The sequence below is a fragment of the Symphalangus syndactylus genome, chromosome 23 (genome assembly GCF_028878055.3).
Source record: "Symphalangus syndactylus isolate Jambi chromosome 23, NHGRI_mSymSyn1-v2.1_pri, whole genome shotgun sequence".
Lineage (NCBI taxonomy): Eukaryota > Metazoa > Chordata > Mammalia > Primates > Hylobatidae > Symphalangus > Symphalangus syndactylus.
The window spans coordinates 39,300,220-39,327,443 of record NC_072445.2 but is presented as its reverse complement, the minus strand read 5'-3'; the positions used below and the strand labels follow the sequence as shown (position 1 = coordinate 39,327,443).

At 41.9% G+C, this 27,224-nt stretch overlaps 1 protein-coding gene and 1 long non-coding RNA gene across 2 annotated transcripts; one reads left to right on the top strand and one right to left on the bottom strand.

Moving 5' to 3' along the window:
* Positions 1 to 382: 382 nt before the first annotated feature.
* Positions 383 to 15,818, top strand: LOC134735700 (uncharacterized). The gene is made up of 3 exons (XR_010119080.1): positions 383 to 418; positions 510 to 626; positions 13,211 to 15,818. It is a non-coding gene; the product is annotated as an uncharacterized lncRNA (long non-coding RNA).
* On the bottom strand, positions 1,021 to 14,170 carry BTNL2 (butyrophilin like 2). Its single transcript, XM_055264735.2, is given in 7 exon segments — positions 1,021 to 1,109; positions 1,792 to 2,073; positions 3,089 to 3,436; positions 8,858 to 8,878; positions 10,006 to 10,287; positions 12,051 to 12,398; positions 14,092 to 14,170. Coding segments are annotated over 7 exon segments (1,449 nt in total).
* Positions 15,819 to 27,224: the final 11,406 nt, after the last annotated feature.

The window sequence follows — 27,224 nt, the reverse complement described above, 5'->3', positions numbered from 1 at the left end:
GTGCAGAGTCCCAGAGAAGGAAGTTTTGGGGAAGGTGTAGATAGGGCACTTGCCAACCATGTTATATAAGAGGAGAGGTATTCAGAGGCATGGTCAGGAGGATTCTGACTTGTTCAGGGGCCACCTTCAAGGGGATGGGGCTTGGAAGAGAGGGGATGGCCCAGAACTCATTTCTTTTGCAATCCGTTGCCTAAAACTCACTGTCAGGTGACACAGAGACGACTCTTTCCTTGCAACATGTGCTTGGCAACCTCCGGGACCCATCGTGCCCCGTCCCCAGTCTCCACCTCTCAGTACCAGCTCCCTGACAGGAGTTCCCCCTGGCCCATGGAGCAGATATCAGATCTCTGTGGGATATCTGGCTGCCTGAATGTCCATGGATCACACTCTTGTTTTGTTCAGAAGAAATCAGTTTCAGGTGAGCTGTGTTTCAAGCGAATGTCACATTCACTGTAAAGAAAGAGAATCCATTCTGATAATTAATCAATATAATTTCATTCTATTAACAGCCAAATGGGAAGACAAGTGTTTCACGGACATAAGAAATTTAAAGTGGAAGCACTTTCTAGAGCACACAAAACAGCCTCCCTAACACGAGAAGTCACCAACACAGAAATCACCAACAAGTAGGTCACCACATTTTTAAAGATCATAGGAAATTGTTCATGCCAACAAATCTCAGTGAACCTCAGCTCTCAGCCTTGAAAACAAGGATGGCTGTACCACTCACTTTTTTCTTCTTCCTTAATTAGATCACTGGGGAATGGGCAGCAGGAAATCAAATCATTATCTTTTAATCATTTTGCTTCTATTACAAGTGGAAACACTGACCTCATGCATCACTGAGCCTGGATTGCATGATAAGCCCTGGGCTTTCCTGTTTCTCACATTTCCTTAGTTACTGGATATTCACTGACTGCCTCCCGTAGGTGACTTGTGGAAAGGGAGGCTCGGGGAAGTACGCAGTACGGTTCCCACTGCAGTGTGCTCTGCTGTTTCTGTTTCCCTGACTTACCTCTTTCAGCTCCTCTTCCTGAGCAGGCCTACAGCCACAGCAAGAAGCAATCCCCAAACAAGCAGTGTCTTCCCCAAAAACGTCATCCTGGACTCTAAAATGGAAACCCAAGAATCCCATGAAACTGTGAAACTGGGACAATATTAAGATTGCGCTTTTCATCTGAGCAGCTTCTAGGCTGGAGAGAAGGGAGAGAATTGGGCCTCCCGGGAGGCAGTTGGCCTGCTCCTCCCTGCTCTGGAGATGCAGAGGAGAGAATGCAAGTATTTCGTGTTTGCTCATCTCAGAAATGTACACATGCACAGACAAGTTGTTTTCCCTTCTCTCTTCCAACTATATCACACAATCACTGGAATGACTTGAGGAGGAAAGGATAAAATTACTCAAGCCGCAACCATGAAGATGGTATTAATAAAAATCAGTTTCTAATCCAGAAGAAAATCCCCCATGAGGGGGAAAACACAAAGTTCTGTAATTTAATTGTTTTCACATCAGAAGAAGGGAATTTAGAGAGAGTGAAGACAGGGTCAATTACGAGAATTTAGTGTATATCCAATGATAAATATGATTGCAGGGCGCTAGTTGAGGGTGTCAGAGAGAAACTCAGGGGAGTAGAATCCCTGGGTGTCCTGAAAACCAGCTTTGCAGAGGATAGCAGGAGACCTCGTCAGAGAGCAGCAAATAAAAATCAAAAAGGAAGAGCAATACGATGAGTAAGTCTGAGTTGGTCTTCATATTTATTTTCCAAACCTGAAGGAACATAAGGAATCACCAACCTGAGAGAGAAAAAGTTGCGATTTTCTCCTTGCCCGAAAAGGGGATGCTGATGGAACAAGTGACGTCCACAGTGGAGATGTTTGTGACCCTTAGCAATGTCTCCACGTGGAACAGCCCATGGCTGCCTTGAGTCAGGGCCTCGAAAGATGATGGTATCGTCTTTCCTTCCATGTCCCTCCACTGCACGTGGGGCTGTGGGAACCACCCATCTGAAGAGCACATCAGCTGCATTTCTCCATCTTCTTGCCCCTCCACAGTGATCAGTGGGGAAGAACCCAGATCTGGGGACAGAGAAAAAGGAACCAAAACCTGGAGTCCTTTCAAGTGGATGAGTGGGCAGCAATTTTACTGGGAGGAAAGAAGGGGATGTGGAGGGCTTGGGGAAGGGAGCAAAGCTTAAGGGGGATTGCACTCCACTTAGGGATGAGGCTGACTGGAGCATTTTCTTGTTTTGTTTGTTTGCTTATTTTTATTCTTTGTATGCCTAAATCATTCTGGGATGATTAAGAGGTAAGGTAAATGTTCAAATCCAACATTTATTCTGTCCCTGAGAACAAAATAACTATGGCCAGGGCATGGGTCACATGGACAGGATTAAAATAGGGAGTAGGAGGATATTCTCAAAAATTGAAACATTGTAAATATCTACGTCCAATGGCAGAAAATACGAGGCTGATGAAACTTCTCAATATACGCTCCCGTGGCTAAACGTGTTTATTAATTTAGAATCAAAATCCATGGGAGAAACATGTAGCATATCCAAGACTTGGGCCTATATGTACTCAATGGCATCTGCTAACCTTGGACATTTCAATTCTCACACACACGGACAGTGGGAAATGATGCTGCAGGGAGTGATTTCATCTTTCTTCCCCTGTCCCTGCCAAAACTGTCAATATTTATAATTTTGGTTTACACAGTGGATCCAGTTTAGTCTTCAAATGATTACAGTTTCTAGAATTTTATTGCATTTCCCAGAATTCTAATAACACACTGTGAAACAATGAGTCTTTGTAAAATATGTAGTAAGGTACTCAGATTTCCTTAAAGATATGGTCAGTTTTTGAAGATACTGGAGAAGATACAAGTTCTATGCCCAAATAATTACATTTCATCCATTTGAGTTTGTGGATTTGAAGTAACTTTGACAGTTTCACACACTGGAGAATTTGATATAAATTTGATGATGAATGAGCATTAAGAAAATTTCAAATGTCAGAGAAATTGTCCAGGAACTAGCATATTAAAGTGGTAGGAGCAGGTATTGAATGCAAAATATCTATCTAGAATTCTTACCTACCACCTTCAGATCCAAACTGGCCTCCTGGTAGACATCATCTTTTTCAAAAAGGCAGCGGTACTGCCCGTCGTCCGAAGGTCTGGCACTGAGTATCTGCAGGGTCAGTCTGCCCTCGTCAATGGCGTCACTCACCAGCACAGTCCTCCCTCTGTATTCTGCCATCTGCTGTCCAGCCACATGGTCCCCATCCATATACATATGCACAGCAGGGTAACGGTGGGATCGGACCCACCTCACCTCCATGCTCTGTGCATTCGCCTTGGGGGACAGGTAGCAGGTTAGCTGTATATCTTCTCCCACTCTGACAAGGATGGGCTAGGAAGGTCCAATCGCTTTTAAAGAAGCTATTAAATAGAGTGGACAAAACACAATGAAAGAATCAAAATGGAACCAATAATGTCGTCTCTAAGAACAGCTCCATTGGAGTTTAGAAACCATGAGCATCCCAGGGTTGCTGTGAGGTTCGAGGTCATCCTTAGGTTAGGTGGGGGTTTCATGGACTCAGGATAGAGGTTGTTCTTCTTTAAGGAGGAATCATTCCATGATGTGTGTCAGTCCGAGTAAAATAGTAATTGAATCCCTACCTACTTCTACCTGTATTTTTTTTCAGTTTACAGACCAATAATAAAATAATTTTGCAATTAAAACTCCTAGAATAGGCCAGGCATGGTGGCTCAAATCTATAATCCCAGCAATTTGGGAGGCCGAAGTGGGTGAATCACCAGAGGTCAGGAGTTCAAGACCAGCCTGGCCAACATGGTGAAACCCCGTCTCTACAAAAATACAAAAATTAGTCGGGCATGATGGTGGGTGCCTGTAATCCCAGCTACTCAGGAGGCTGAGGTGGAAGAATTGCTTGAACCCCGGAGGCAGAGGTTGCAGTGAGCTGAGATCATGCCATTGCACTCCAGGCTGGGTGACAAAGCGAGACTTTGTCTAAAAACAAACAAACAAAAAACACCCAGAACAAAGTGAACAGTTTATAAATTTGGCCCCAGATGCCTCTGTACCTGACTCCTTATATAACAAACTGCAATCTAACTTGGTACGTCAACTACTGAAAGCCTAACTTAGGCTGCAGTTTGTTACATAAGCACTCAGGTACAGAGGCATCCTGGGGCCAAATTTATAAATTGCTCATTTTATTCTGGGAGCTTTAATTGCAAAATTATTTTATGAATAAGCCTAACTTAGGAGCTAAGCCTAACTTAGGAGTACACTTTTGTAATAAATAGCTGAGTAGCAGCTGCTGCACTTCTGTCAGTTGCAGGCGGCCAACTGTTGAAACCCTGTTCAAATCGACAAACGCCAGGCTGCAACCAGTAGAGCTGTCTCTGACCTCACTTCTGTTTTCTGTACCTTATTTCCATGTTCTGTCCATAAATGCTGTCTGACCAAATTGCTGCTTTGAATTCTCTGAAACCGTTCTGATTCTGAGGGATGCCTTGTTTAGTTTGCCTTTGGGATGCCCTTGCTCAGTTAGACTCTGCTAAATTTAGTCTGTCTAAAGTTTTTCTTCTGACACTTCCATTCTTTATGATTTTAAACTACTTCTTAATCTGTCTTAAACTACTTCTTAATGCCTCAGTTTCTTAAACTATAAATTTGCTATAAAACTACCAAAATCGTAATGTTTCAGCGTTGAACAAAATAGTTTGCATTAAGTGCCTGGAAGACCCTGCAGTGTGAGCAGAGGCACACAGACCTGTGAGACTTGAAGGCATTGGAGCCATCTCCACCCTCTGACGTGGTAATAGGGAGGGGTTTAAAAACGTGTCTCATGAGGATTTTTGGTAATGATATTTGAAGAAGCTTTCCTCTAGGTAGTCTTTATAGTACCTTGTAAGTCTGGTCCAGCCACTATATTTTATTTTCCCAATGCCCCACATGGGTGGAGTTATAGACACACACCAGTTGAATGTCCTCAAATGATTTTGAAAATTAAGATTAACATTTTAAGATCAATAATTGGGGAAGTCGGCAAAGTACAAATTGTGAAACAATGATGAATGTAAAAAAGGGGTCTAATTCTCCCACTGTGCCAAGTGGGGAAAGATGTTCTCTGAGGGCTTTCCTGGGCCCAAGCTATGTTACATTTTCCATTCTCATCAGGCCCTGCCCATGCCAATTTTTCTCTATTCTAAATTAAGTGTCGTCCTTTTCTATTAAATGATAAGAATGGTTTTGCATAAGGTGTGATCATTTATAATAGAAACACAAGCATAAAATTGTAGGTTCTCTGCACAGAGTCACTGGCCAAAGGCGTTAACATCCCATTATGTCATTGGCCAAAAACTGCCAGCTACCTTTGTAGAGAGGAAAGTCACTGTCAACACAATTTGAATTTTCAGATTATTACCTTCCATTCCAGGTAATAGTTGACTCCCAGTTATTTCCAGCATTTTGTTTGCTTTGTCCTGTAATTTTGCCTAAAACAATATTCTTTTCCTCTCCTATGTATCTATTAAAGTCTGAAGACAAGAATCAGAAAAAATGGACTAGGGATTAGTTTGGGGCTGTTTCTCCATCCACATGTCTTATGGTAAATTACTTAATAAAACAGACTGTTTCCTCATCTCCTTTATCCATATGAGGATTTTATTCCCTGTCCGTGACCTGTGGCACATATCAGATCTTAAACTGGCTTGCCCTGCCTGACATAGGTAATTAAGAGCTAAGATTGACTTCAATGGAGACTGAAGGAAGCAAAATTTAAGTATGGAGATTCAATTAATTTGGTGCATTATAGATACAGACAAAACTCCTTTTGTCCAGAATCCAAGTAAAGCTAAAGTTTAAAGTGCTAGAAAAATCACGCAGCCCTGTTTGTTAGTAATTGATGTTCTACTAGAATATAAGCTCCTTGGGAGCTGCTATGCCTAACCCTCTGTTTTTTTCTTTCAATGTTAAGTTCCGGGGTACATGTGCAGGATGTGCAGGTTTGTTACATAGGTAAACGTGTGCCATGGTGGCTTACTGCACAGGGCATCCCATCACTCAGGTGTTAAGCCCAGCATCTGTTAACTATTCTTCCTGATGCTCTCCCTCCCCCCATCCCCCAACAGGTGTCCAGTGTGTGTTGTTCCCTGCCATGCATCCATGTGTTCTCGTCAATCAGCTCCCACTTACAAGTGTGAACATGCAGTAGTTAACCTCCTTTTTCTATACAGTTTTGTACACAGCCTTCCAGACAATTTTGTGCTGAAATGTATTGCTTTGTTTTGTTTTGGTTATTGTATGTATGTTCTGAAATGCCTTCTGAATATCCATTGAAAAATTAATTCCCTTCTGGAGTGTGAAGTATACTGAATTATACACTGATTCCTCGAAACCTGATAATCTCATCATCATACCACATAATCCTCTTTCAATCAGCATATTCAATTAATGCACTATCTCATTTCTCAAATATGCTAAGTTATATCTAATCTCTTAGAACTGGACACTACATTAGAGATTAAATTCAACCTGTTCACTTTAAAGATGAGAAAAATAGAGATGAATGAGCTGACAAAGTCACACGTAAGTAATTAAGGACTTGCACTCTTAAGTTAGACAGATGTAGATTAGAAGGTCAACCACCATTTCTTCATGATTTTTGGCAAACCATGTATGTCTCTAAGATTGTTTCTTAGCTGTAAAATGAGGATAAAGCAATTAAACTTTATAATTATTGTAAGAAAAAATGAAATAATTCCCATAACACATTCAGCATCATGCCTGGCATACAATTAATATTTTTAAAAACTATTATTTTTATAAATGGAAAACATTATTTGTAAGAGTACGAGCAGCGATTTCAGTGTTAGGACTTCCATAGAGAGCTGGGTGTCCCATCACCAGAGCGCAACTGCAGAGCTTCCGTGCCCAGAGCCCTCCTCTCCCACCTGACAGGAAGCAAAGGGAAGCTCCATCTTTCCACCTTGGTTAATTGTGGCCCTGGAAGGTCACCATGACTTAGGAACAACAGGACATGGGGTCGTATTTTGTGTGCTGGGTCTCCAGTGGGTCTCAGAGAACTCAGAGGAGTGACTCTTCCCCTAAAACCTTGAGAGACAGACTTGTGTCAACCTGCCCCAAACACTAGCTTGGCTTCCTGATCTCAGAAGGGTAAGGTACACAGGTATGTGTCTCTCTCCAGATTGTGGAGTTACTTTGAGCCTTCCAGGAACCCTTCCCTTTATGTTTATGGCCTAATGTGGTTGAAGGTGCCATAGTAGACTCTGGTAGAGATTGGGTTGTGTTTGTTATCCTGATTTTCCTCAAAAACTCTTTTGTGGGCTGAAAGGTGTGCTTAAACTCACCTAAAGCACACACATGGGCACACATTCCTGGAGCAGGTGACTTGATGGAGAGCAAGGTATTGATGGAAAGAGGACATAAGGGATCCACGTTTTATGCACCTAGGCAGGGAGGCAGGCTGGTTGCCTTGGGCTGGGAGAAGAGGCCATAAAAAGGTGGGAGCAAGTAAGGAGGTAAAGGGGAAATTCAAAGAGGCTCAGACATTGGCTGGTTATGTTTTAAACCACTTATCTCAGGTACAGCAAAATAATACCCTCAGTCCAACTCCAAGATTTAAAAAACAAAAATTAGGCTGGGTGCAGTGGCTCATGCCTGTAATCCCAGCCTTTTGGGAGGCCAAGGCCGGCGGATCCCGAGGTCAGGAGATCGAGACTATCCTGGCGAACATGGTGAAATCCCATCTCTACTAAAAATACAAAAAAAACCCCACCAAAAAACAAAACAAAAAACAAATTAGCTGGGTGTGGTGGCACGTGCCTGCAGTCCCAGCTACTCAGGAGGCTGAGGCAGGAGAATCGCTTGAACCTGGGAGGCAGAGGTTGCAGTGAGCCAAGATGGCGCCATTGCACTCCAGCCTGGGAGACAGAGTGAGACTCCGTCTCAAAAAAAAAAAAAAAAAAGGCCCGTGTGGTGGCTCACACCTGTAATCCCAGCACTCTGGGGGGCTGAGGTGGGGGGATCATGAGGTCAGGAGATTGAGACCATCCTGGCTAACACGGTGAAACCCCATCTCTACTAAAAATACAAAAAATTAGCCAGGCGTGGTGGCGGTCGCCTGTAGTCCCAGCTACTTGGGAGGCTGAGGCAGGAGAATGGCCTGAACCTGGGAGGTGGAGCTTGCAGTGAGCTGAGATCGTGCCACTGAACTCCAGCCTGGGTGACAGAGCGAGACTCCGTCTCAAAAAAAAAAAAAAAAAAAAAAAATTGCCACAGTCACAGGATCCCAGGTTGCACTCTGAAAGTAACAGCTCCCTCCCAATAGTGATTAGCTTAGGGGTCTACTGGGGTGAGGAGCAGGTGCAGGACCCCATAGCAGAGTTGAGCAGGGAGGTGGTGGGTGCAACCCTGGTTGTCATAATGATGCTACCCTTGTTCACACTTGAAATGTTTTCAAAGGGCCTCCAGGCCCGGCCAGCTGTCTGCCGTCATCCCCCACACACTCTGAGGCAGCTCCCTTTCCCCTCAACACATAGAGCAGAGATGATGCCGTGCTCCCTATAGGTGTCCATCTGATGCTCACTGGAATCTCCATGAGCCCCCAAAGTGTCAGGTAACACAGCTGAAACCTCCTTGAATGAGGCCATCACTTTGCTGGTCTCCTCTGGTATTTAATGAACATAAAACCTGGCAAAATCGTGCCTCGGTTTCTCCTCTGGGTTACATGGTCTCGTGGTAGCTCCCCTCCCTCTGCTGGGGAGGGCAGAGGCTCCCTCCGCAGGTGTGTGCCAGCACCTCGTACTTACCCAGCTCAGTCTGCAGTTTCTCTGGAAAAAGAACAAGAATAACATATTAAGGAATTTGGTGTAAGGGAAAGGAAACTATTTTTTTAAAAAGAAAGCAATTTATACATTATATAGGAAAGCTCAATTCATAAAAAAATTAAATGCAGAAAAATACTGATTCTTTCCCACAGAGTAGCCAATGATATAGCTTTTTTTCCTTTTCTCTGCACAACAAAAATGCTGTCACTTCTATCTCCCCATGATTCTGTTGGTTTCTTCTGATATTTACAGCATAAATACTTAGCTATCAGCTATGAAAATAACATATGTTCCTTTTATAGATACACAGAAAGTACAAAATTATATGGACATAAACAGTATCACCTATAATTACAAAGTGGAGAGACTAATTATAAGTAATATACAATCAGCTTCATTTAAAATTAAAATATAACATTAATTTTAAAGTTTTTTAAATCTTTCCATTTATATGAATAACTGTATACTTATACCCAAATGAGGAGGGTATCCTGAAAGTTTTAGTGCAGTTATAAGTTATTTAAGGCCAATAATTTTTATGTGATTGGAAATGTCAATTTATAGGTAGATGTCATGTTTATCATTGAATAGTGCATCATGAGGATTTTTTCAACCATTAAAATTATTTAAAAATATCCTTTTTCATTAATGCTACAATGTATAGTAAGACAAGATTCCACACTGTACTGTTGTATTGGGGGGTTGGTTATTTTTGCTGCTATTTATAAGTAAGGCCATAATTAATATTCTATTATGCAAATAGTTGTCTACATCTGTGATTATCTTCATATGATAGATTTCTAGAAGTAATCAGCACAAGATAGCATAGGAAAACACTTCAGTTGAAGAAATATAGCTTTATTTTCTTTACAATGCAATGAATACTTGTGAGTAAAAACAATCAATGCAGAAGAAGGAAAGGTAGAACTCAAAAATAACGGAAGCACCATAACAGCTATTCGATTAAAATGTAGTGCATATATTTCCAGTCATAAATGTTTTATAGCTTTCAATAAATATTACTATATGATAGATAATGTCTCTTGATAAAAATATGAGGTGCTGTGGTGCAGTCCCTGGGACCTCTCCTGCTGATCTGAGCATGTTGGTCCTACAGGCAGAGCACTGACCTGGGAGGCTGATGACCGACCCCTTCTCCTCAGTGAGGATGGGGTTGTGGACGAAGCAGGACACAGACTCTGCAGAGGCGTTCCTGACCACAAGGGTGGCTTCCACATAGAACAGGCCATCTTCATCTTGGATGTGATGCTCAGACATGGCCAGCAGCTTCTCTCCCCGGATGTCTTCCCAATACACCTGGGGCTCTGGGAACCAGCCCCTTGTAGTGCACACAAGCTGGACTCCACTTTCCCCAGGTCCCTCCATGTGGATGTTAGGGGCAGACTCCAGACCTGCGAGGGAAGCCACAGCTCTGACACCCAGGGCCCACAGAGGCAGAAATCACAGAGGCTGAGATCCCAGTGATGTTGCTCACAGGGAGATGGCCGGAGTTCAGGAGTCTGAGGAGCAGAAAGTCGACCACAGTCTCCCCATTCAAATCTGAGTTCAGATACACTTTATTTGTTCCCCGGTCTGGGTCTTTACATTTTAGCATCTGACCAGTACTTTTCTCCAGATCCAGAAAGGGGGATCAGAGAAGGGGGACATCATGACATTTTGCAATGCCTCTAGTACTGCAGACACAGATGTGGTATAATTTATGCATTAATTCCTCTGTGCCATGAACTCTGCCCTTTCCATCTTAAAATTATCTGTATTGGGCACGTAGTCTGACATTTTAGATGATGTCTCGAACCCAATTTAGACTGAATATTTAACACAAAGTCAGAAATCACTCCCCTGGGGCCTGTTTTTCCTGCATCTTTTGCGGGTGGCTGTGATCTTCGGAAGCAAGTGGATAAACGGGAGCATGTGAAATGCGAATCTCCATGAGGAATTATTTGTAGCTAAATATTCTATTCTCCAAGAGGAGTTATTTGTAGCTAAATATTCTATTCAATGGGTAAGATGGTTTTGAGAAATCCTAGTTTAGAACAATTTATGAAATCATGAATTTTTTTTTCTCTATTTAACATGAAACTCCCAAACCCAAACTAAGGGGCCTATATTTTCCATAAATGGGAATTCTGTCTTAATCACTTGCTGATAAAGGAGAGACCCGTTCCCTTCCCTTGGAGCCTTAGAAAATGTGTGACTTATTTGTAAATGTTCCTGATATTGAAATACATCAGTACGTTCCCTGTCCCCCCATGTCAGAAATATATGTATTCCTCTATCCATTTTGAATCATCTTGAACATAATAACAGTAATGGATGTTAAGAAAAAAAAGTTATGAGGAAACAGCCTCCCAGGGAAGTAAAGAAGGAAGCAGTATCAGCTGGAGACATTAACATCTCCAGGGAACGATTTTCCCCATTTACCTTAGTAATTGGATTTACTTGATTTTCTCTTTAGAGCATGGAGGAGTTAGCCCTGTCAGGGAATCATATGATGGTTTACTTTTCATAAGACAGATCCATTCTTCAGTTGTCCCCTTCCTCCCTACCCCTTCCTGCTTAGCCAATACAACAGCAATCTGAAGAACCTTCCCATTCACAGTGGGTGTGTCCAAAAGCATCTGTGAGTCCCCAGTTCATTGAACACTAGTATATGACAATCTCCAAAGCACAACATTCTTAGCCTCTTCAGTCTTGTTGCTAGCTTTCTAACTGAGGGCATTTCACAAAGAAAGAACATTTTCACGTCTCAGTTTCTGCATAGATGGGATTGGGTAGAGAACAACCAATGCCCTGTGATACAGATGCGGGGACGTCAGCTGGGTTCACTCACGCAGCAATTGGTTTGCTCTTGCGCACCAGCCTTAGGTAGCACAAATGTGTGTCTCAGCAAAATTGCTAAAGACTGCATGTCATGGATTTCAAATAATCCTCAAGAACAGTCAAAACTGTGCAAATTAAATTTGGGAAAATATTTTAACACTAAGCTTGCTTTGAAGACTCCAGAACCACTTATTTTTAAGTAAATCAGGGTAGAGGACTAAGCATTAGGAATTACCTTGATGATTCAAAAGGAATTGCTCAACTGTCAAAAAGCTTATCACAAATTAATATATCTCTGCCTCTTGAGACCCTGTGTCTTTCCCCAGATATTCACCTGCTACTTTGAGCAGCAAGCTTGTTTCTCCACAGTAGTTCCCATCCTGGAAATGGCACCAGTATTGTCCGTTGTCAGAGGGCTGGATGTTGTGTATCTTCAGTGCCACGTTTCCCTTTGCAATGCCATTCTCTATCCACTCTACCCGGCCTCTGTACTCCTCCATCTGCATCTCAGTCACCTCCACTCCATCCCTGTACGCAAACACAGGTGTGCTGGGCTCTGAGCCGTACCACCTCACCTCCATGCGCATTGCGGTCCTCTTGGGGAGTAGCTGGCAGGTTAAGAGGGCATCTTCCCCAACCCTGGCCAGGATAGGGTGAGCAGGGCCAATGACTCTAAAGTCTTCTATAAAATAAGTGAAAAGGAGGAATGAGGAAATGCCAATCAGAAAATCATATGCGTGCTTTGGGGTGTCCAGCCTGTCAAAATGGAGGCAACTAGAAGAGGGAGAGATATATGTTTAATGTTTTAGAGAAATCCAGCATGAAGATTTGCACATCTGTTTGTTACAGAGTCAATTTTGTGTACTGAAAACAAATGCAGTTCAAAAATGTGGGTGAGGTTGCTGTCTGTCACCTACCAGCTATGTGATTTGGGGGCAAATCTATTACTCTTGGTAAGATTTTGAGATTTGAAGTCCTAACTTCTTCATCTTTAACATATTAACACCAGCATACCTGGGTTGTTTTTATTCTCAAGTAAATTATTTATTCCTTGAGTCATTTATTCTCATGTAAATTGGCTTTTTAAATTGGAAACCTTATTCTTGTTATTAACATTTTATTTTCCTGAAGTTTAGATAATAAATCCATTTATTAGCTTTTTTAGCCTTTCAGGATTCCTCTTCTCTTAGATATGAAACTGGTTTTTTTTTCCCCTGGGGAGCCTGGAGTTGGCAAGAGGCCAATTACTGGGACTATGTACAATGCAGTTTTCACAAGGACATTTTGTGCTGGATTAAGGACACTGGTTTGTCTAGAGATTTTTGAGTGCTCCAAACAAATTCTAAGACATGTCTGATCTCTTCCTTGTTATCTGCAAATTGAAGAGATGTTTAACTGTTATGTATGTCATTATGTTTGGTCATTTTATGTCATGTATGCTATGTTCTTTCTCATCCTAAATGCTCCAGGGCCATGTGCTCTTTCTCTGTGCAGATCCAGTCCTGCTGGGACGAACCTCACCCTACTTAGCAGCTGCTGGGTATCAAATAGATGCTGCCCAAAAGGTGGCTAAAGAGCCTAAGTGGAGATCTGCTTGTATTCTTCATTGATGAAGTCTAAATATGAAGCTAGAACTGAAGACATTCCATCAGATTGACTGTTACAGGGTAGGGAGCTGCAGCACAAGCACAGAGAAGCCAGCAGCCTCATCGCATCACACTAGCTCTGCAGCGCCAAGGCAGAGCCTGCGCCCTCGGACGCTCTGTCCAGTGTTTTTTCCCACTGCGCCATGCTGCTTGTTCCTCAGGGCTCTGACGTTTCCTTCTGACACTGATTTTTTTTTGACACTGAATTTTTAAATAATTATTTTTCAAGGTGCAACATTTTGACTGTCAAAATTCAGCTAGTGAGATTTCCAAGTCCATTTCTTGGAGGTCTTCTTCTAATTTCTTATTTCCAAGTATTTTTTTTTATTGCAGCTTAATTTATGGTAAGAAGCAGCTGCATTTCTTGACCCCAAAGCACTAGAGTGAATTAACAATTTAACGTGGTGCAACCACTGATTCAAGTGCTTTTAATGTCTCATTTAATCCTAAAGCCTGTGCTGGCCTCTGAGATGTAGTTACTGCTGTTATTCTCATTACAAAGATGAAAGAACTAAGGCATGAGGTGCTCAAGTAACTTTCCAAAGGTGACTCAGCTAGGAGTGGAGGAGCTGCTGGGAGTGGAGAGGCTCCTTAAAAGTGAGGAGTTCCTTTTTGGATACAGGTGCCTTAGCCCCAGACTTACACTCTTAGATGTTGTTCTAGACCTTTGGACCCAGACTAGCTCACTGGGACATTAGACTATACAGTAAAGGGAGAAAGGAATCCTACCTGACTGCTTCATTGTCAGCAGGATGAATAGAAAGGAGGCGACTGCACCAGACAGACTGTACCCTGGAAAATCCACCATCCTCCCTGGAACAAACACAAGGAAACCCTGTGCCTAAGTGAGGCTGTGACACACCCAGCATACTCCATGGCTTCCACTGGTTATGCAGTCTTAGCAGAGAATCCACATCAACCCCTGCACAGTCAATGAAATGGGCTCAGCTCCATTTCTCTGCAGTTATTGGTCACATCCAACCCTTTACCTAACGTGTTATATTGTGAGACAATGTAGCAAATGTAAGAAGCCTTGTTTGCTCATTTCTGCTTGCTAGCATACTTTCACAAAGCCCCTGATTCTGTGATGACCTGCAGCTCTCCAGAAAGATGCTTCAAAGACAAAACAAGATTGAGCACACGGCCTCCCATCTCTCTTGCCTGAGTCACTCTGCTCCTTAAAAGATAAGCAATCATAGTCCTTGCTTTTTCCTACACGTAAGATAACGTCTGATTGAAGGATGCCTCTGTAACCTATAACCAGATCTGCTCATACGCCCAAACGTTGATGTAATTCGGCTTCAGTGTAGCTTCTGAGCTAATTTGATGTAGTGATTAATATGTAACCTCTTGACATCGAAAAGGATATGGATTTGTTTCTGAAACATAAAGTTTTACTGATTGTTTTGTGCATGAAATATTTTGGTCTATATATTGTCATCTGTGTCCAATGATTGTAACCTTTGTATTGCACCCTCCAATGAAAAAAGACAACTCCAATATGAAGAGCCCCTTTCTTTCCGCCTGAACTTCCTTACAAAAGCCTTCCAACTTGTAACAGACTTTGGACCACCCTCAACTTCGTCGGTGTGTCTTCCTACATCAATCCTGACATTTGGCTTCCAATAGATCTTTATGAAATTATTCCTGCTTCAACAACCCTAATTTCATGAGACAATATTTTAAGCATTTTTTTAGGCATAAGGAAGTCTTGTGACTGAAATGAAAAAACACTTGAGGTAAAGGAACAATAATATTAAAAAAAAACCCAAACCAAACCAAAGCAAACAAAACTCCTTAGGTTTATCTGTTGTGAGCTTGCAAAACTTACAGAGCAAGATTCAAATATTTTTTCCTGTCCTCCTCCCAGCTCCTCCTGCAAAGCCTTTCTTTACCACAGTTTTCTACACGTAGAGGGAAGGGCAGGAAGGCTCTGTGTCTCCACACTGCAGCCAGAAAGCCAACATTCAGTGCTAGCACTCAGAGAACCCGGGACAAAGAGATGCAGTGGAAAGTGAAAGAAAGAGTAGTAGAAAGATAGTCGGGAAAATATCTGTAAGTGGCCTTTTAGAATAGACTTAAAAACACGAATGAATTAAAAAAACAAAAAACCCAACTGGCAGAAATTGGCAAACCCAACAACCCCAATGTACCAGCTTAACAAAAATACTTCACACACTAAAAAGTTTAAAACTTACCAGGACAAGGATAGAAGGCTAGTTTTACCATTGAAAAATACAAACTTCAGAGTGAAAGAAGTCTAAGACTTATTATATGTGAGGTGTCAAGTATTTTATTGAGAGAAAACTTGCTTCACACAAAGTATAGAAACCAGCTCAGGAGCAGTGTCAAGTCAATTACAGCTTCCTCCTTTCCCAGAAACTAATGCTAGTAAGATTTTATGGGACAGGGGAAAAATCAACATTCTGAAATGGAGATTTAACAATCAAATGAGTCAGGAGATTGTTGTTACACAAATATTGCCCATTTGCTTTATAAAAAATATGTACTTTCATATATCTCTAAGGAAACTTATATGAGCCCATTCACAATACCTAGATCTAAAAGGGCAGTATGATATTTATGTGAAAATGGGGTTGGGTGTTAGCAGACAGTGCTGGCCATGAGCACCTTGCCACCTGAAACGTATCAGTTACCTCCCCTTAGACGGAAGGGTGTTGCTGATGCCTCCTTGACTCCTCTTGTGAAAAGCAGGAACTTTTTTTTCCACCAAGTAAGAGAAAAGAAAGCCCCACAACATCCGTACCAAGCATGATTTCTCAGTTGTGTGAACTAAAACGAACCCACACTTGCTACAGACCACTTTAGAGGCTTGTGTTCCTGTAGATCTTTCATATAAAAGTGATGGGAGGGAAAATCTACAAGTGAACTCTCAAAAAAATTGCTCAAATCAATGAAGCTTTAGAAGAATGTTGGGAGAATCCATCCTAACCTTCTCCAGTGCTCAGATAGATTGGTGAGAGAATATATCAGGGAAAATAACCACCTTGGACCAGGGTTCTTAATGGGGAAAGAGGCGGTTTTGCCCTTAGAAGACATTTGGCAATGTCTGGGGACATTTTCAGTTGTCACAACTAGGCGGAGGGGAGATATATTGGGTAGAAACCAGGGATGCTGCTAAACATTCTATGATGCACGTGGCAGCCCCTACAACGAAGAATCATCCAGCCCAGAAGGCCGGTGGTGCCGAGGAAATGCCCTGCCACAAGGTTTGCAGTCAGGATGCTGAAAAGCTTTGGCACATTTTTTGAAAATAGATAACTAGACTTAAATTGCAATCTTTAAGTAAAAACCTTTTAAAATGATAAGCTTTTGACCCCTTCATTTTACTATTTGATTATAATGCAAGAATCTTCTGAAACTGCTGTTCCTATTAAATATAGTAAATTTTGGTGTTGTCAAGATATATGATCTAACATGCAAATGTATCATCAAATTCTCAAAAACCCATATTTAATGTAATTTAATTTTCTGGATAAAGTATAAGTGTTAAATTGTAATAATAAGTGGTAGCTTATGTTTAGGCATTAGATGATGAACAATTCTGAATTTCAAGTCCTATCCTGCACTACTAAAACTCACATCAAAGCAAACTGCAAATTATGTATCATGGGTCATTAGAACTTTTTTCAGTAAAAGCCTCAAACGTTGCTCCTCAAAATGCCAAGCAGCCATAGTAACTAAGTGGTAAGAATAAATTAACTTAGTTCATGAAGTTGGAAGCTTATGTATCTATGCAGACATTAAAAACAGCTATAGTTTATCATATGTTAAAACAACACATTTTTATAGAGAAAGCTAAAATAAGATTTCTAGGAGACAAAGTGAATTGGTTTTTTTTTGTGTGTGTGTGTGACCTTGGACATCTTTCTTTACTTTCTTGAGACTATTTTCTCTACTGTGTGGTGGAGACAATCATCCTAATGTTTTCCCAGCTGTGTCATGAGCTTGTGACAGAAGAGGATGTCAAGGCTCAGGGACACATGCCCCACATCATCCATGATAAATGAATAATGTGATCCTGGTTTTCTTGTTTTTAATCTAGTGCTTCTTCCTCACTCAGCCTGCTTCACAGGAACGCTGTGAGGGTCAAATGGGCCACAATCGCACTTTGAAGAATGCACAGTGGGATATAAATATAACATATAAGTGGGAGGCAGTGTAACAAGTGGCAGCATTTCCCTGAAGGACATTGATTCTGTCCGTATGTCCTACTCTCTAATCTGAGACAATGTCCCCAGCTTCCTGTGGCCATCCTTCACCAGGGATCCAAACCACTCACGTGTCTCCCTCTCACCTTTGGGGTGAAACCCGGTGCTACTGGGTCTTCTTACTTGGCCCTAGATGTATCTTCATCCACATAACAGGTGGTCAAAACCAGGTCAGAGCCCTGGGGTGTGCTGATCAAAGACAGAACTGTGGGAGAGCCAGAGAGTGTGGAGGACTCCCCCAGGACTTTGGGTGGAGGAGGATTTAAGCTGTCTCACCCCAGTTGAAGGCAGAGCCAAATCCCGGAGGCCCTCTGAAAACGAGATTGCATTCTGAAAATCAGAATAGCACATTCACCTCCTACCAGCTATAATCCTCTCAAAAGTGAAACTCAGGGGACAAGTGGACTTTGGCTGGGTTCGGCTGTGAATTCTGCAGACGTGCAGACAAAATCATGACACTGACAATTCTCACCTTGCCCAGAAAGCCAAGGCATTCATGGAGGCCTCATCTGCAACCCCCCAGTTAGGTCCTCACGCAGACCCCACCGTCCCACAGCACCTCGTGCGGGTGCTGTCCACCCTTCCCTCCACCTTGCCACACATCAAAGATTCCCAACTAGTGCCAAGTCTCCACCAGAGCATGGCACTCATAGGGCTGGAGTTGGAAGCAAAACTGAATATCAAACGTGCCATCCTTCATTCCACTGATGAGAAAACAGAGGCCCAGAGAAAGGAACTGCCCTCTCCAGGATCAGAGCTCCAGGCCAAGGTCCCTTGTTGGCTACTTTATTACTCTTTTTACTCACGTACTTTATCTCCCTTTGCTGAGTAATAAAAGGTTTAATTACTCTCAGATTTTTACCAAAGAAATGTAATAAGCTTCTCAGCATAATATTCGGGCATGAAGAGTATAACGATAGGCACATTTTGTGTGTGTTTTTGTTTCTGCCAGATTTTCCTTTACATTCCCCTTAAGTCTGTGTTCCTTGAGCTAGAGGGGATCTCAGATACAGTCTCAGGATTTCAAGAGTTCTCCAGAACAATTTTTAATTTAATTATAGATTTTGATGTCAATGTAATAATAAAAGCATATGCAGCATTATGATGTACAAGGTTTGAGCTGACTTTTTCCTGAAGTTTCTTTCCCTCCCATTATGAGCAGCCCCTAATTGGGTCCCCTGACTTACGGTTACAATTCTCAATGTAAGGGTTTCCCTCTCCATCCTTCAGTCTAGACAAAGAACCTCCCCTCACTGCAGAGGATGAGAGGTTTGGAGAGAAGAGAAACATAATTAAACATGGATGAGAATAGGAGGGTTTCTTTACCCTGGTTCTCTCTCAATTAGAGTAGAGGGGAATGAACCCCACTTCACCTCTGGCTCCCAGAATGGTAGCGATGCCCACAGACGTCCCTCTCAGAGTAGCAGCAAAGGAAAAGTTCTCCAAGGCAAGAAGTGGCAGACTCTGGAAGGTTCCAACAGTGGGATGAAAGTTTGCTGCCTAAAATGCTGGCATGGAATGTTCCAGCAAGAGGAGAGTGGCATCAAGGACATAACAGTGATCGTCACCACTGTGGGAAGGACAGTGACGACCAGGAAACATGACGGGATAGTGACATATTGTGGGAGCTGATGATGCAAATATGAGGAGAGACTTTTACACCAGCCCTGCACCACCTCCCACCTCAGAACTTAGAAATGACACGGCTGCTATTAAATCAATTGTGTGAAAGCCACTGAATTTATCTGGAAATTACCAGATGAACTCCTCTGTCAGAAGACATAATGGTGCTTGGCATACAAATTAAAATCCGTAATAGGAAAATATAGAAATTTATACACCTGAATGTGTGAAAAGATGCCGCTCATTGCAGGCATTCTGTAGTATCATCTCTAGGTACCAAATGCTGGAATTATTTGAATTTTTGTTTATGGTCAGTCACATCAGCGCCAACTCACCGCGTAAAGAAGCTCTGTTTACACTCGTGTGTGTGTGTTCTCACAAAGCATCTGCATACACTTTCTCAGAGGTCTGCCTGTGCTAAGAACTGTGTCCTAAATTATGCTACCTATTATGGGAGGCCATTTTGTGCAGGAAGATGTTGGTGTGTGGGAGAGAAAAGAAAGAGTCACAGTCTCTGCCATTCTGACTAGAGTCCACCTCCAGGAGAAGCGGGAAAACAAGGCATAAACTGCTAGAACGGAGGAGAGGGAAAAACAAGCATCCGGCGAGGGCAGGAGGAACAGGAGAGGGGAGTCATGGATCGGCCTGGCCACCAGAGGGCAGCAGAGACGGGCTCACTGTCGGCTTCAAGGCTGTTCCGCAAGTCGATTCACTTACAGATCCTTCTTCAAATGCGGAGGTCACCTGTGACCCACATTCATAACTTCCTCAGCCACTAGACGACAAAAGAAGCCCTGAGTTTAGGCTGACTGAGATTTTCATTCTAGCTTTGCTATACATTTGGGCAAGCTTTACTTTGGGTAAGTCTGTTCTTTTCAGGGGTCTCAATTTTCTTAGTTTTTACACAGGGATAGTATGTGGGTGGCTCACGTTAAAGCACCGCTGTAAGGATAGAGTAAGAATCTAATCATGATACAAAATCCCTATAATGCTATAAGGTGTCATTACTGGGAGTGGAAGGCCTTGGAAAGAAGGTGGATAGAAAAATAGAAGAGGTTAGAAATGAAGATAAGAAAACAAGGTCAATCCAAGCAATGTCAGGAGTGCTGCTATGAATATGGAGAAGTTCAGGCGACGCCATCAGCTGTTTCTTGCGGACCTGGTTGAAAGATGTTTTGAGAGTTCTCAGATCAACTCACCAGAAAGATGATTACTTTGTGGAGTCCCCCAGCAGTGAGACTGATACAGGTATCGTTTCCTCAGGGAAAGGAAAGAAAAATCAGCAGCTCTCATCTCCTGGAGGCACAGTGGCTTGTCCTCCACAGCCCCCTCGGTTGGCTGCCTGACTGGAGGAGAGAGAGCACCTGCAGAAGCCCTGCGACTCCTCCCCCGGATGTGAATGGGGGGCCTGGGATTCCCGAGGCCAGTGAGGGGAGGGTGGTGCTCACGGGACGGAGGCCTTTCCTCACAGCGTGGCCACGGTTCAATCTGCACCTCTGGTCATTTTTCTTGATTGGCAAAAAAAGAAGGAAAGAAGGAAAGAAGAAAGGAAGGAAGGGAGGAAGGGAGGGAGGGGGCAGGGAGGAGGGAGGGACGGAAAAGAAAAGAAAAGAAAAAGAAGAAAGAAAAGAAAAGAGAAGAAAGAGAAGAAGGGAGGAAGGGCAGGCCGTAGAAATTCTGAATAGTAAAATGCCCAAACATTTAGGGATGAGGACTGAGGTATTCTTAGTTCTGGCTGACCTACAGTCTAAGTTGAGCTCTTTACATACATGGCTGTCATACACTTTACAAAAAGTGTCTGACAAGTCAGTTCCTCTAAAACTTTAAATTTTAAAAAATTTAGATTGGGCGTGGTGGCTCACACCTGGAATCTCAGCACTTTGGGAGGCCAAGGCATGTGGATCACCTGAGGTCAGGAGTTTGAGACCAGTCTGGGCAACATGGTGAAACCCTGTTTTTACTAAAAATACAAAAATTAGTTGGGCATGGTGGTGCATGCCTGTAATCCCAGCTACTCTGGAGGCTAAGGTAGGCGAATCACTTGAACCTGGGAGGCGGAGGTTGCAGTGAGCTGAGATTGTGCCACTGCACTCCAGCCTGGGCGACAGAGTGAGACTCTGTCTCAAAAAATAAAATAAAATAAAATAAAATTTTACTTTTAAAGTTACTTTTGTGAAAGAGTTACAGAAGTTTAAGACAATCATAATGATCATCTATTATTTTTGAAAATGATGAAATTACCTAAAATTGATTCTACTGCAGGTGGGAGCCTATAAGTCTCAAGTTCCCAGGAAGAGATGTAAGCTTCGGTGAAACCCACTTCAGTTGACTCCTAAACTAATGCAGATGCCCCCTTGGGGAATTGCGGGGAGAGGGTGTACAGAATGTGTTAATACCATCACACTCCTCCCAGGACCCCGAAGAAGCTGCACTCACAGAGATATCCGGGCATGTCTCACACTGGAAATAGGGGACCCTTCCAAATATTGGGAGAAAGAAGGCTAAAGAAAAGCACACCGATCTACTAAGCCTCCTGCATTTGCACCCATCCGGCCTGCCATTCATCCTGGGTTCTTTTACTTGGTCCTCTTGGGGCCTCTGACAGGATCTCCACCCCTGCGAAGTACATTCTCCACCGGGCTGTTGCAGTTCCTCACATGGCCAGTAGATGACAGGTTTGTTCAAGAGCCGCCTCCAAAATTTTACGATGGCACCGCGATTTCAGAGTGACGGGAGGGACTGAGAGATCCATTTAGAAAAGTCCCAAATCTTAACTGCCAATCTCTTTCTTTCTAAAATTGTGTTTTTATATTTCGTGGTAAACTCAGTTCAAAGCCGCGGATGGGGGCAGGAATAGGAAAACTGCTGTTGCTGCTGCTGCTGCCGCTGCTGCTGCTGAATATGCTTCTCGCTCTTAAAGGTCCCCGCAGAATTCTGCCGCTGAACCACCCTGGGAGAATGCAGGGGAGAAGGAGGAGGAGAGAAGGACAGAGAGAGAGAGCTAGAGAGGAAATGAGGGAGATGGGGAGAGAGGACTGCTTCATTGTCTTAAATTCGTTGTGATCACGTCGCAATACCAGGCACTCTAAGGTAGCAAAGCAGAAAATATTATAAATTCAGTTATTAATGTCATTTGCACTTTTGAGAGTAGAGAACATAGGCACTAATATTATAATAATTCAATCACTTTGAAGGAATCAAGACAGTCTACAGGGAGGATGTGGTGCATGGGATGGAATGTAAGGAATCGTTCATACTTCATGTAGGTTTAGCATTTCTTGATTACAAGCTAAATAAGGGGCGGATTACTCATGAGTTTTCCGGGAAGGTGGTGGGCAATTCCTGGACTAAGGGTTTCTCCCCCTTTTAGACCATATAGGGTAATTTTGGATGTTGCCATGACATCTGTAAACTGTCATGGCGCTGGTGGGAGTGTCTTTTAGTATGCTAATACATTATAATTAGCGTATAATGAGCAGTGAGGACGACCAGAGGTCACTGTGGTGGCCATGTTGGTTTCGGTGGGTTTTGGCCCGTTTCTTAACTGCAACCTGTTTTATCAGCAAGGTCTTCATGACCTGTGTCCTGTGCAGACCTCCTATCTCATCCTGTGACTGAAAATGCCTTAACCTCCTGGGAATGCAGTCCAGTAGCTCTCAGCCTCATTGCACCCAGCCCCTATTCAAGATGGAGTTGCTCTAGCTCAAACACCTCTGACATTTGTGGACATATAGAAAAGGATAATTAATGGATTAGCAGGATGAAAGGAAAACTATACCCCAAAGAATAGCCTAGTCATTGAAATTGATATCAACTGGAATATGAAAATAATTGGGGACAATTTAGTTTCATGACCATATATAAAACATTTAACTATGTCTGGTTGTATTTTAACATAAAATTGGGCATGGGAAACTATTTTAAAAATATTTTTTATTTTTAAAATTGACCTGGCTTTTTATTTCAACTTTTATTATTTTAAAAATTAGTTTGAGCCTAGCAGATTTCACATAATTTCAGACTCCTTCTGGCAAAGAGTAAACATTACAGCCTGGAAAGCTTGATTGCTTATATATAAAACCCTAAGAGAGCTATTGAAAATGCCTAAAATGTGTGAATTTAACAATGGTAAAATACAAAAACAAATTGTAATTCTATACACCACAGCAGAATATCACATATAAAATTTAAAAATCACTTCATTATGACAGCAATAGAAACATAAAATACTTAGACATAAACTGAACCAAAAGATGTGTGATGTGAAACTATAAAATACTGATGAGAGAAACTGATACAATTCTAAATGTGTAAAGAGATATAATATATTTTGATTTGGGAAGAATTGATATTTTTGAAATAACAGTTCTCAACACAATCTTGATCAATATTCCCACTGGGTTTCTTTGTGGCAATAGACAATTCTAAAATTTATATGAAAATACAAAGGATCTACAATAGCCAAAACTTATTTGAAAAACAACAGAAGAAATATGCAAAGCTTGGTTTCAAGCCATGCTTCAAAGCTATGGGCAACATGTCAAGGCTAGTAATGTAAGTTAGAGAAACTTCAACAAAGAATTGTGCTTAGTTATGGGAATGCATGAGAGCTTCTGGAATGAAGATGCATAGGAAACAAATGCAAGAGATGAGTCCTGGGCCCTCAGGCATTTAGAGGTTGGGAAGATGTGAGACTTGGCAAGGCAGGCTGAGACCTGGCTGTTATTCTTGTGTGATGAGAATCCCAAGACAGTGAGGTCTAGTAACAAGTCAAGAAAATACATCAATGATGCAGTAGTAACCACACAAAATGCTTCTGATATGATGAATAAAATGACATCCTAGAGATGACCATTGGATTTGGTAACATGGAGCTAACACATGTCAGTGACAAGGAGTTCAGTTAAAGATGTGGACTGTAGCCTGATCTGCGAAGAGTGAAAGAAGAATGAGGAGGAATGGAAATAACAGGTGCAGCCCAGTATTTTTAAGGGTTTCCTTCAGATTAGAAGTAAAAATTCATTAGCAGAGTTGGATTTAGGGAAAAGGAAATGCAGTGGCATGTTTATATGCTGATTGGAATCACTCACTAGAGAGAGGAAATTTTTTGGTAAACTGGGTAAAGATACTTACAACATATTAAACCATGACAACGATTAGTACCCAGAACATAGAAAGACCTCCTACAAATCAATTAGTAAATGACTATATTTCTCTGAGAAAAAAATGGTAAAGGCAAGAAGAAACATTTTATAGCAACATGTATAAATAACATGTAAATGTGTGAAAAAATTTCAAACTCTTCATTATAAGTCAGAGAAATGTAAATAAATGCCACACTGAAAAAACAATAAAAATATCAAAACCCGGCAAGGATGTGGGTCAATGTTTCTACCAACAGACTTCTGAAGGAAATAGAAATTGTTAGGATCATTTTGGAAAACAAGTCAGCATAACATAGTAACGTTGAAAATATATATACATTATCATACTACGTTACTACTACAATACTACTCTTGAACATACATCAAGAAGAACTATTGCAAGTTCATGACAACTTCATTCCTAATAGCAAAACATCAAAACAACTTAAGTATCCATTAACAACTGAATAACTTTACACATTTCCATATCAATTATAGTTATTTATACTATATAGTTATTTATAGTTAAATTCATAAACAGAAATAGCTTTTTTTTTTTGAGACAGAGTCTCGCTCTGTCGCCCAGGCTGGAGTGCAGTGGCGTGATCTCGGCTCACTGCAGGCTCCGCCTCCCGGCCTCACACCATTCTCCTGCCTCAGCCTTACGAGTAGCTGGGACTACTGGTGCCCGCCACCACGTCCGGCTAATTTTTTGTATTTTTAGTAGACACGGGGTTTCACCGTGTTAGTCAGGATGGTCTCGATCTCCTCACCTCATGATCCGCCCGCCTTGGCCTCCCAAAGTGCTGGGATTACAGGCGTGAGCCACCGCACCCGGCCAGAAATAGCTTTTTTAGGGCTGGTAAAATGGCCTTCATCTAGATTTTCTCATGCTTGTTTGCGAATTGGCTCCCCTCTCGATGAGCTGGTGCACTATAATTATGTGTTTCGTGCAACACTGAGTTCTTGCTTGGCAAGTTTTGTAGAATTTCTTTCCTGGGTTTTGCATGCTGAAAACATGGCTTCATTGGGCATTGGTAAATCAAACGGGGAGGAGGCAGTGTGGCAGGTACAAAGACCATAGTCACAATACTTTAAACCAGAAAGTATCTGAGACAGGTCTCAATCAATTAGAAGTTTATTTCGCTAGGGTTTAAGACAATGCCCAGAAGACAGGTCTGTGGCTTTCTCCAAAGATGATTTAGAAGGCTTCAGTATTTAAAGGTGAAAAGCAGACCGGAGGGAGAACGGAATAGCTCCAATAGCGTACTTTCCTTGGTAATTTTCACTCTTCCTTGGACTATCACATAGGTTGAAATTCTGATATATGTCAAGGTTGTAAACCAAAAAGTATCTGAGACAGGTCTTAAGCAATTTAGAAGTTTATTTTCCCAAGGTTAGGGACACGCTGGAAAGAAAAAATCATCGAATGACACGGGCGATCTGGTCTGTGTCTTTCTCCAAAGGTGATTTCGATATTTAAAGGGGAAAAGTGGGCTGACGGGGAAAGAGAGAAGGTATGGCAATCCACATGTTGCAAGGAAAAAGGGGCAGGTAGGGGAAGAGTCAGTTACGTATTCATCTTGCACTCAGTAAATCATCGCTTTGCATGTGATTAGGTGAACGTAGAGTAGCTACCGGTGGGGATATTTTTAACCTTTTATCTGTAGCTATCTGCTTGGAAACCAAAGGAAAGGCAATTTCTTGCATGACTCAGCTTTCACCTTAATTCTTTCCTTTTGACATGGTGAACTGGGGTGCCAAGTTTTTAGTTTTCTTTCACAATTTATACAAAACACAACTCAACAGACATCCTCATAACCCAGTGTATGTGGCGGCCCTGGATTCTATTCCTGCTCACCTGGACCTGATTGATCTGATACAGGCAGCCTGGAAACTACTTAGGTAGATGGTGGGGAGGGAAACGTTCCAGCTAACCACGAGCAAGTAAAATACAACTTCACATCCGTCATTATCCAGCCCCAAATCATCCAACATCTAGATAATTCCTTGGAGTCAGGGAACAAGATAATGGCCACGACCAAGTAGGAAAGAATCACGTATACAGACGATTTTCATTCCCAGTCAAAGATCAGAAGACGTAAAGGCAAAGAGAAAAGGTGCTTCCTATGATGCCAGCTGCAGCTTGATAAGAATATATGCTATTTATTACGTGAGGGGGAAGCATGTTCAATACAGCTAGCTGCTTCAGCTTCCATGTGGTGTTTGATACCTGTGTTCCTTTTCATTTGGCTCAACTTCCATTAAGCACAAAAACCTCACAAAATGTTCAAAGGGCTGGGGGGACAAATTTGGATTTCATGCCTCACAAATAAAGGAAGGACTCCATAAGATAAAAATACACTTTCCATAGAAACCTTGGAAGTCTAATACGTGGAATAAGGTGAAATAGAAACAGATCATCCTTCATAGGAACTGAATCCTGAGTTCTAACTAATCCTAGACTAGATTTGGGTGATTTGAGATATTAATGCCTTTAGCCTCATTGGCTGACACAAGCAAAACTAAATAACCTCTAGAGAAATATAATATTTCCTGGAGCCTCAAATTATCACTCATATTTTTCTTCTGCATGGCCTCAATTAAAAAATATATAAGAAAACAAAAAATAATAAAAGCCAGGAAAAACATAACAGAAAATAAATATAGGACTTTGACTTCTCTGTGGGATACTGCTAGATTAACTCAACACTCCCAGTACAACAGCTAGAAAAGTTAAAAATTTAAAACACAAAATTCATACTTTAAAGAGAAAGGAGAGCTGTGGAAGCAACAAACACTAGATGAAATACAATTGCAGAGAATAGGTGACCCTTTTGAGGTGAGCTGACAATCACAGCTC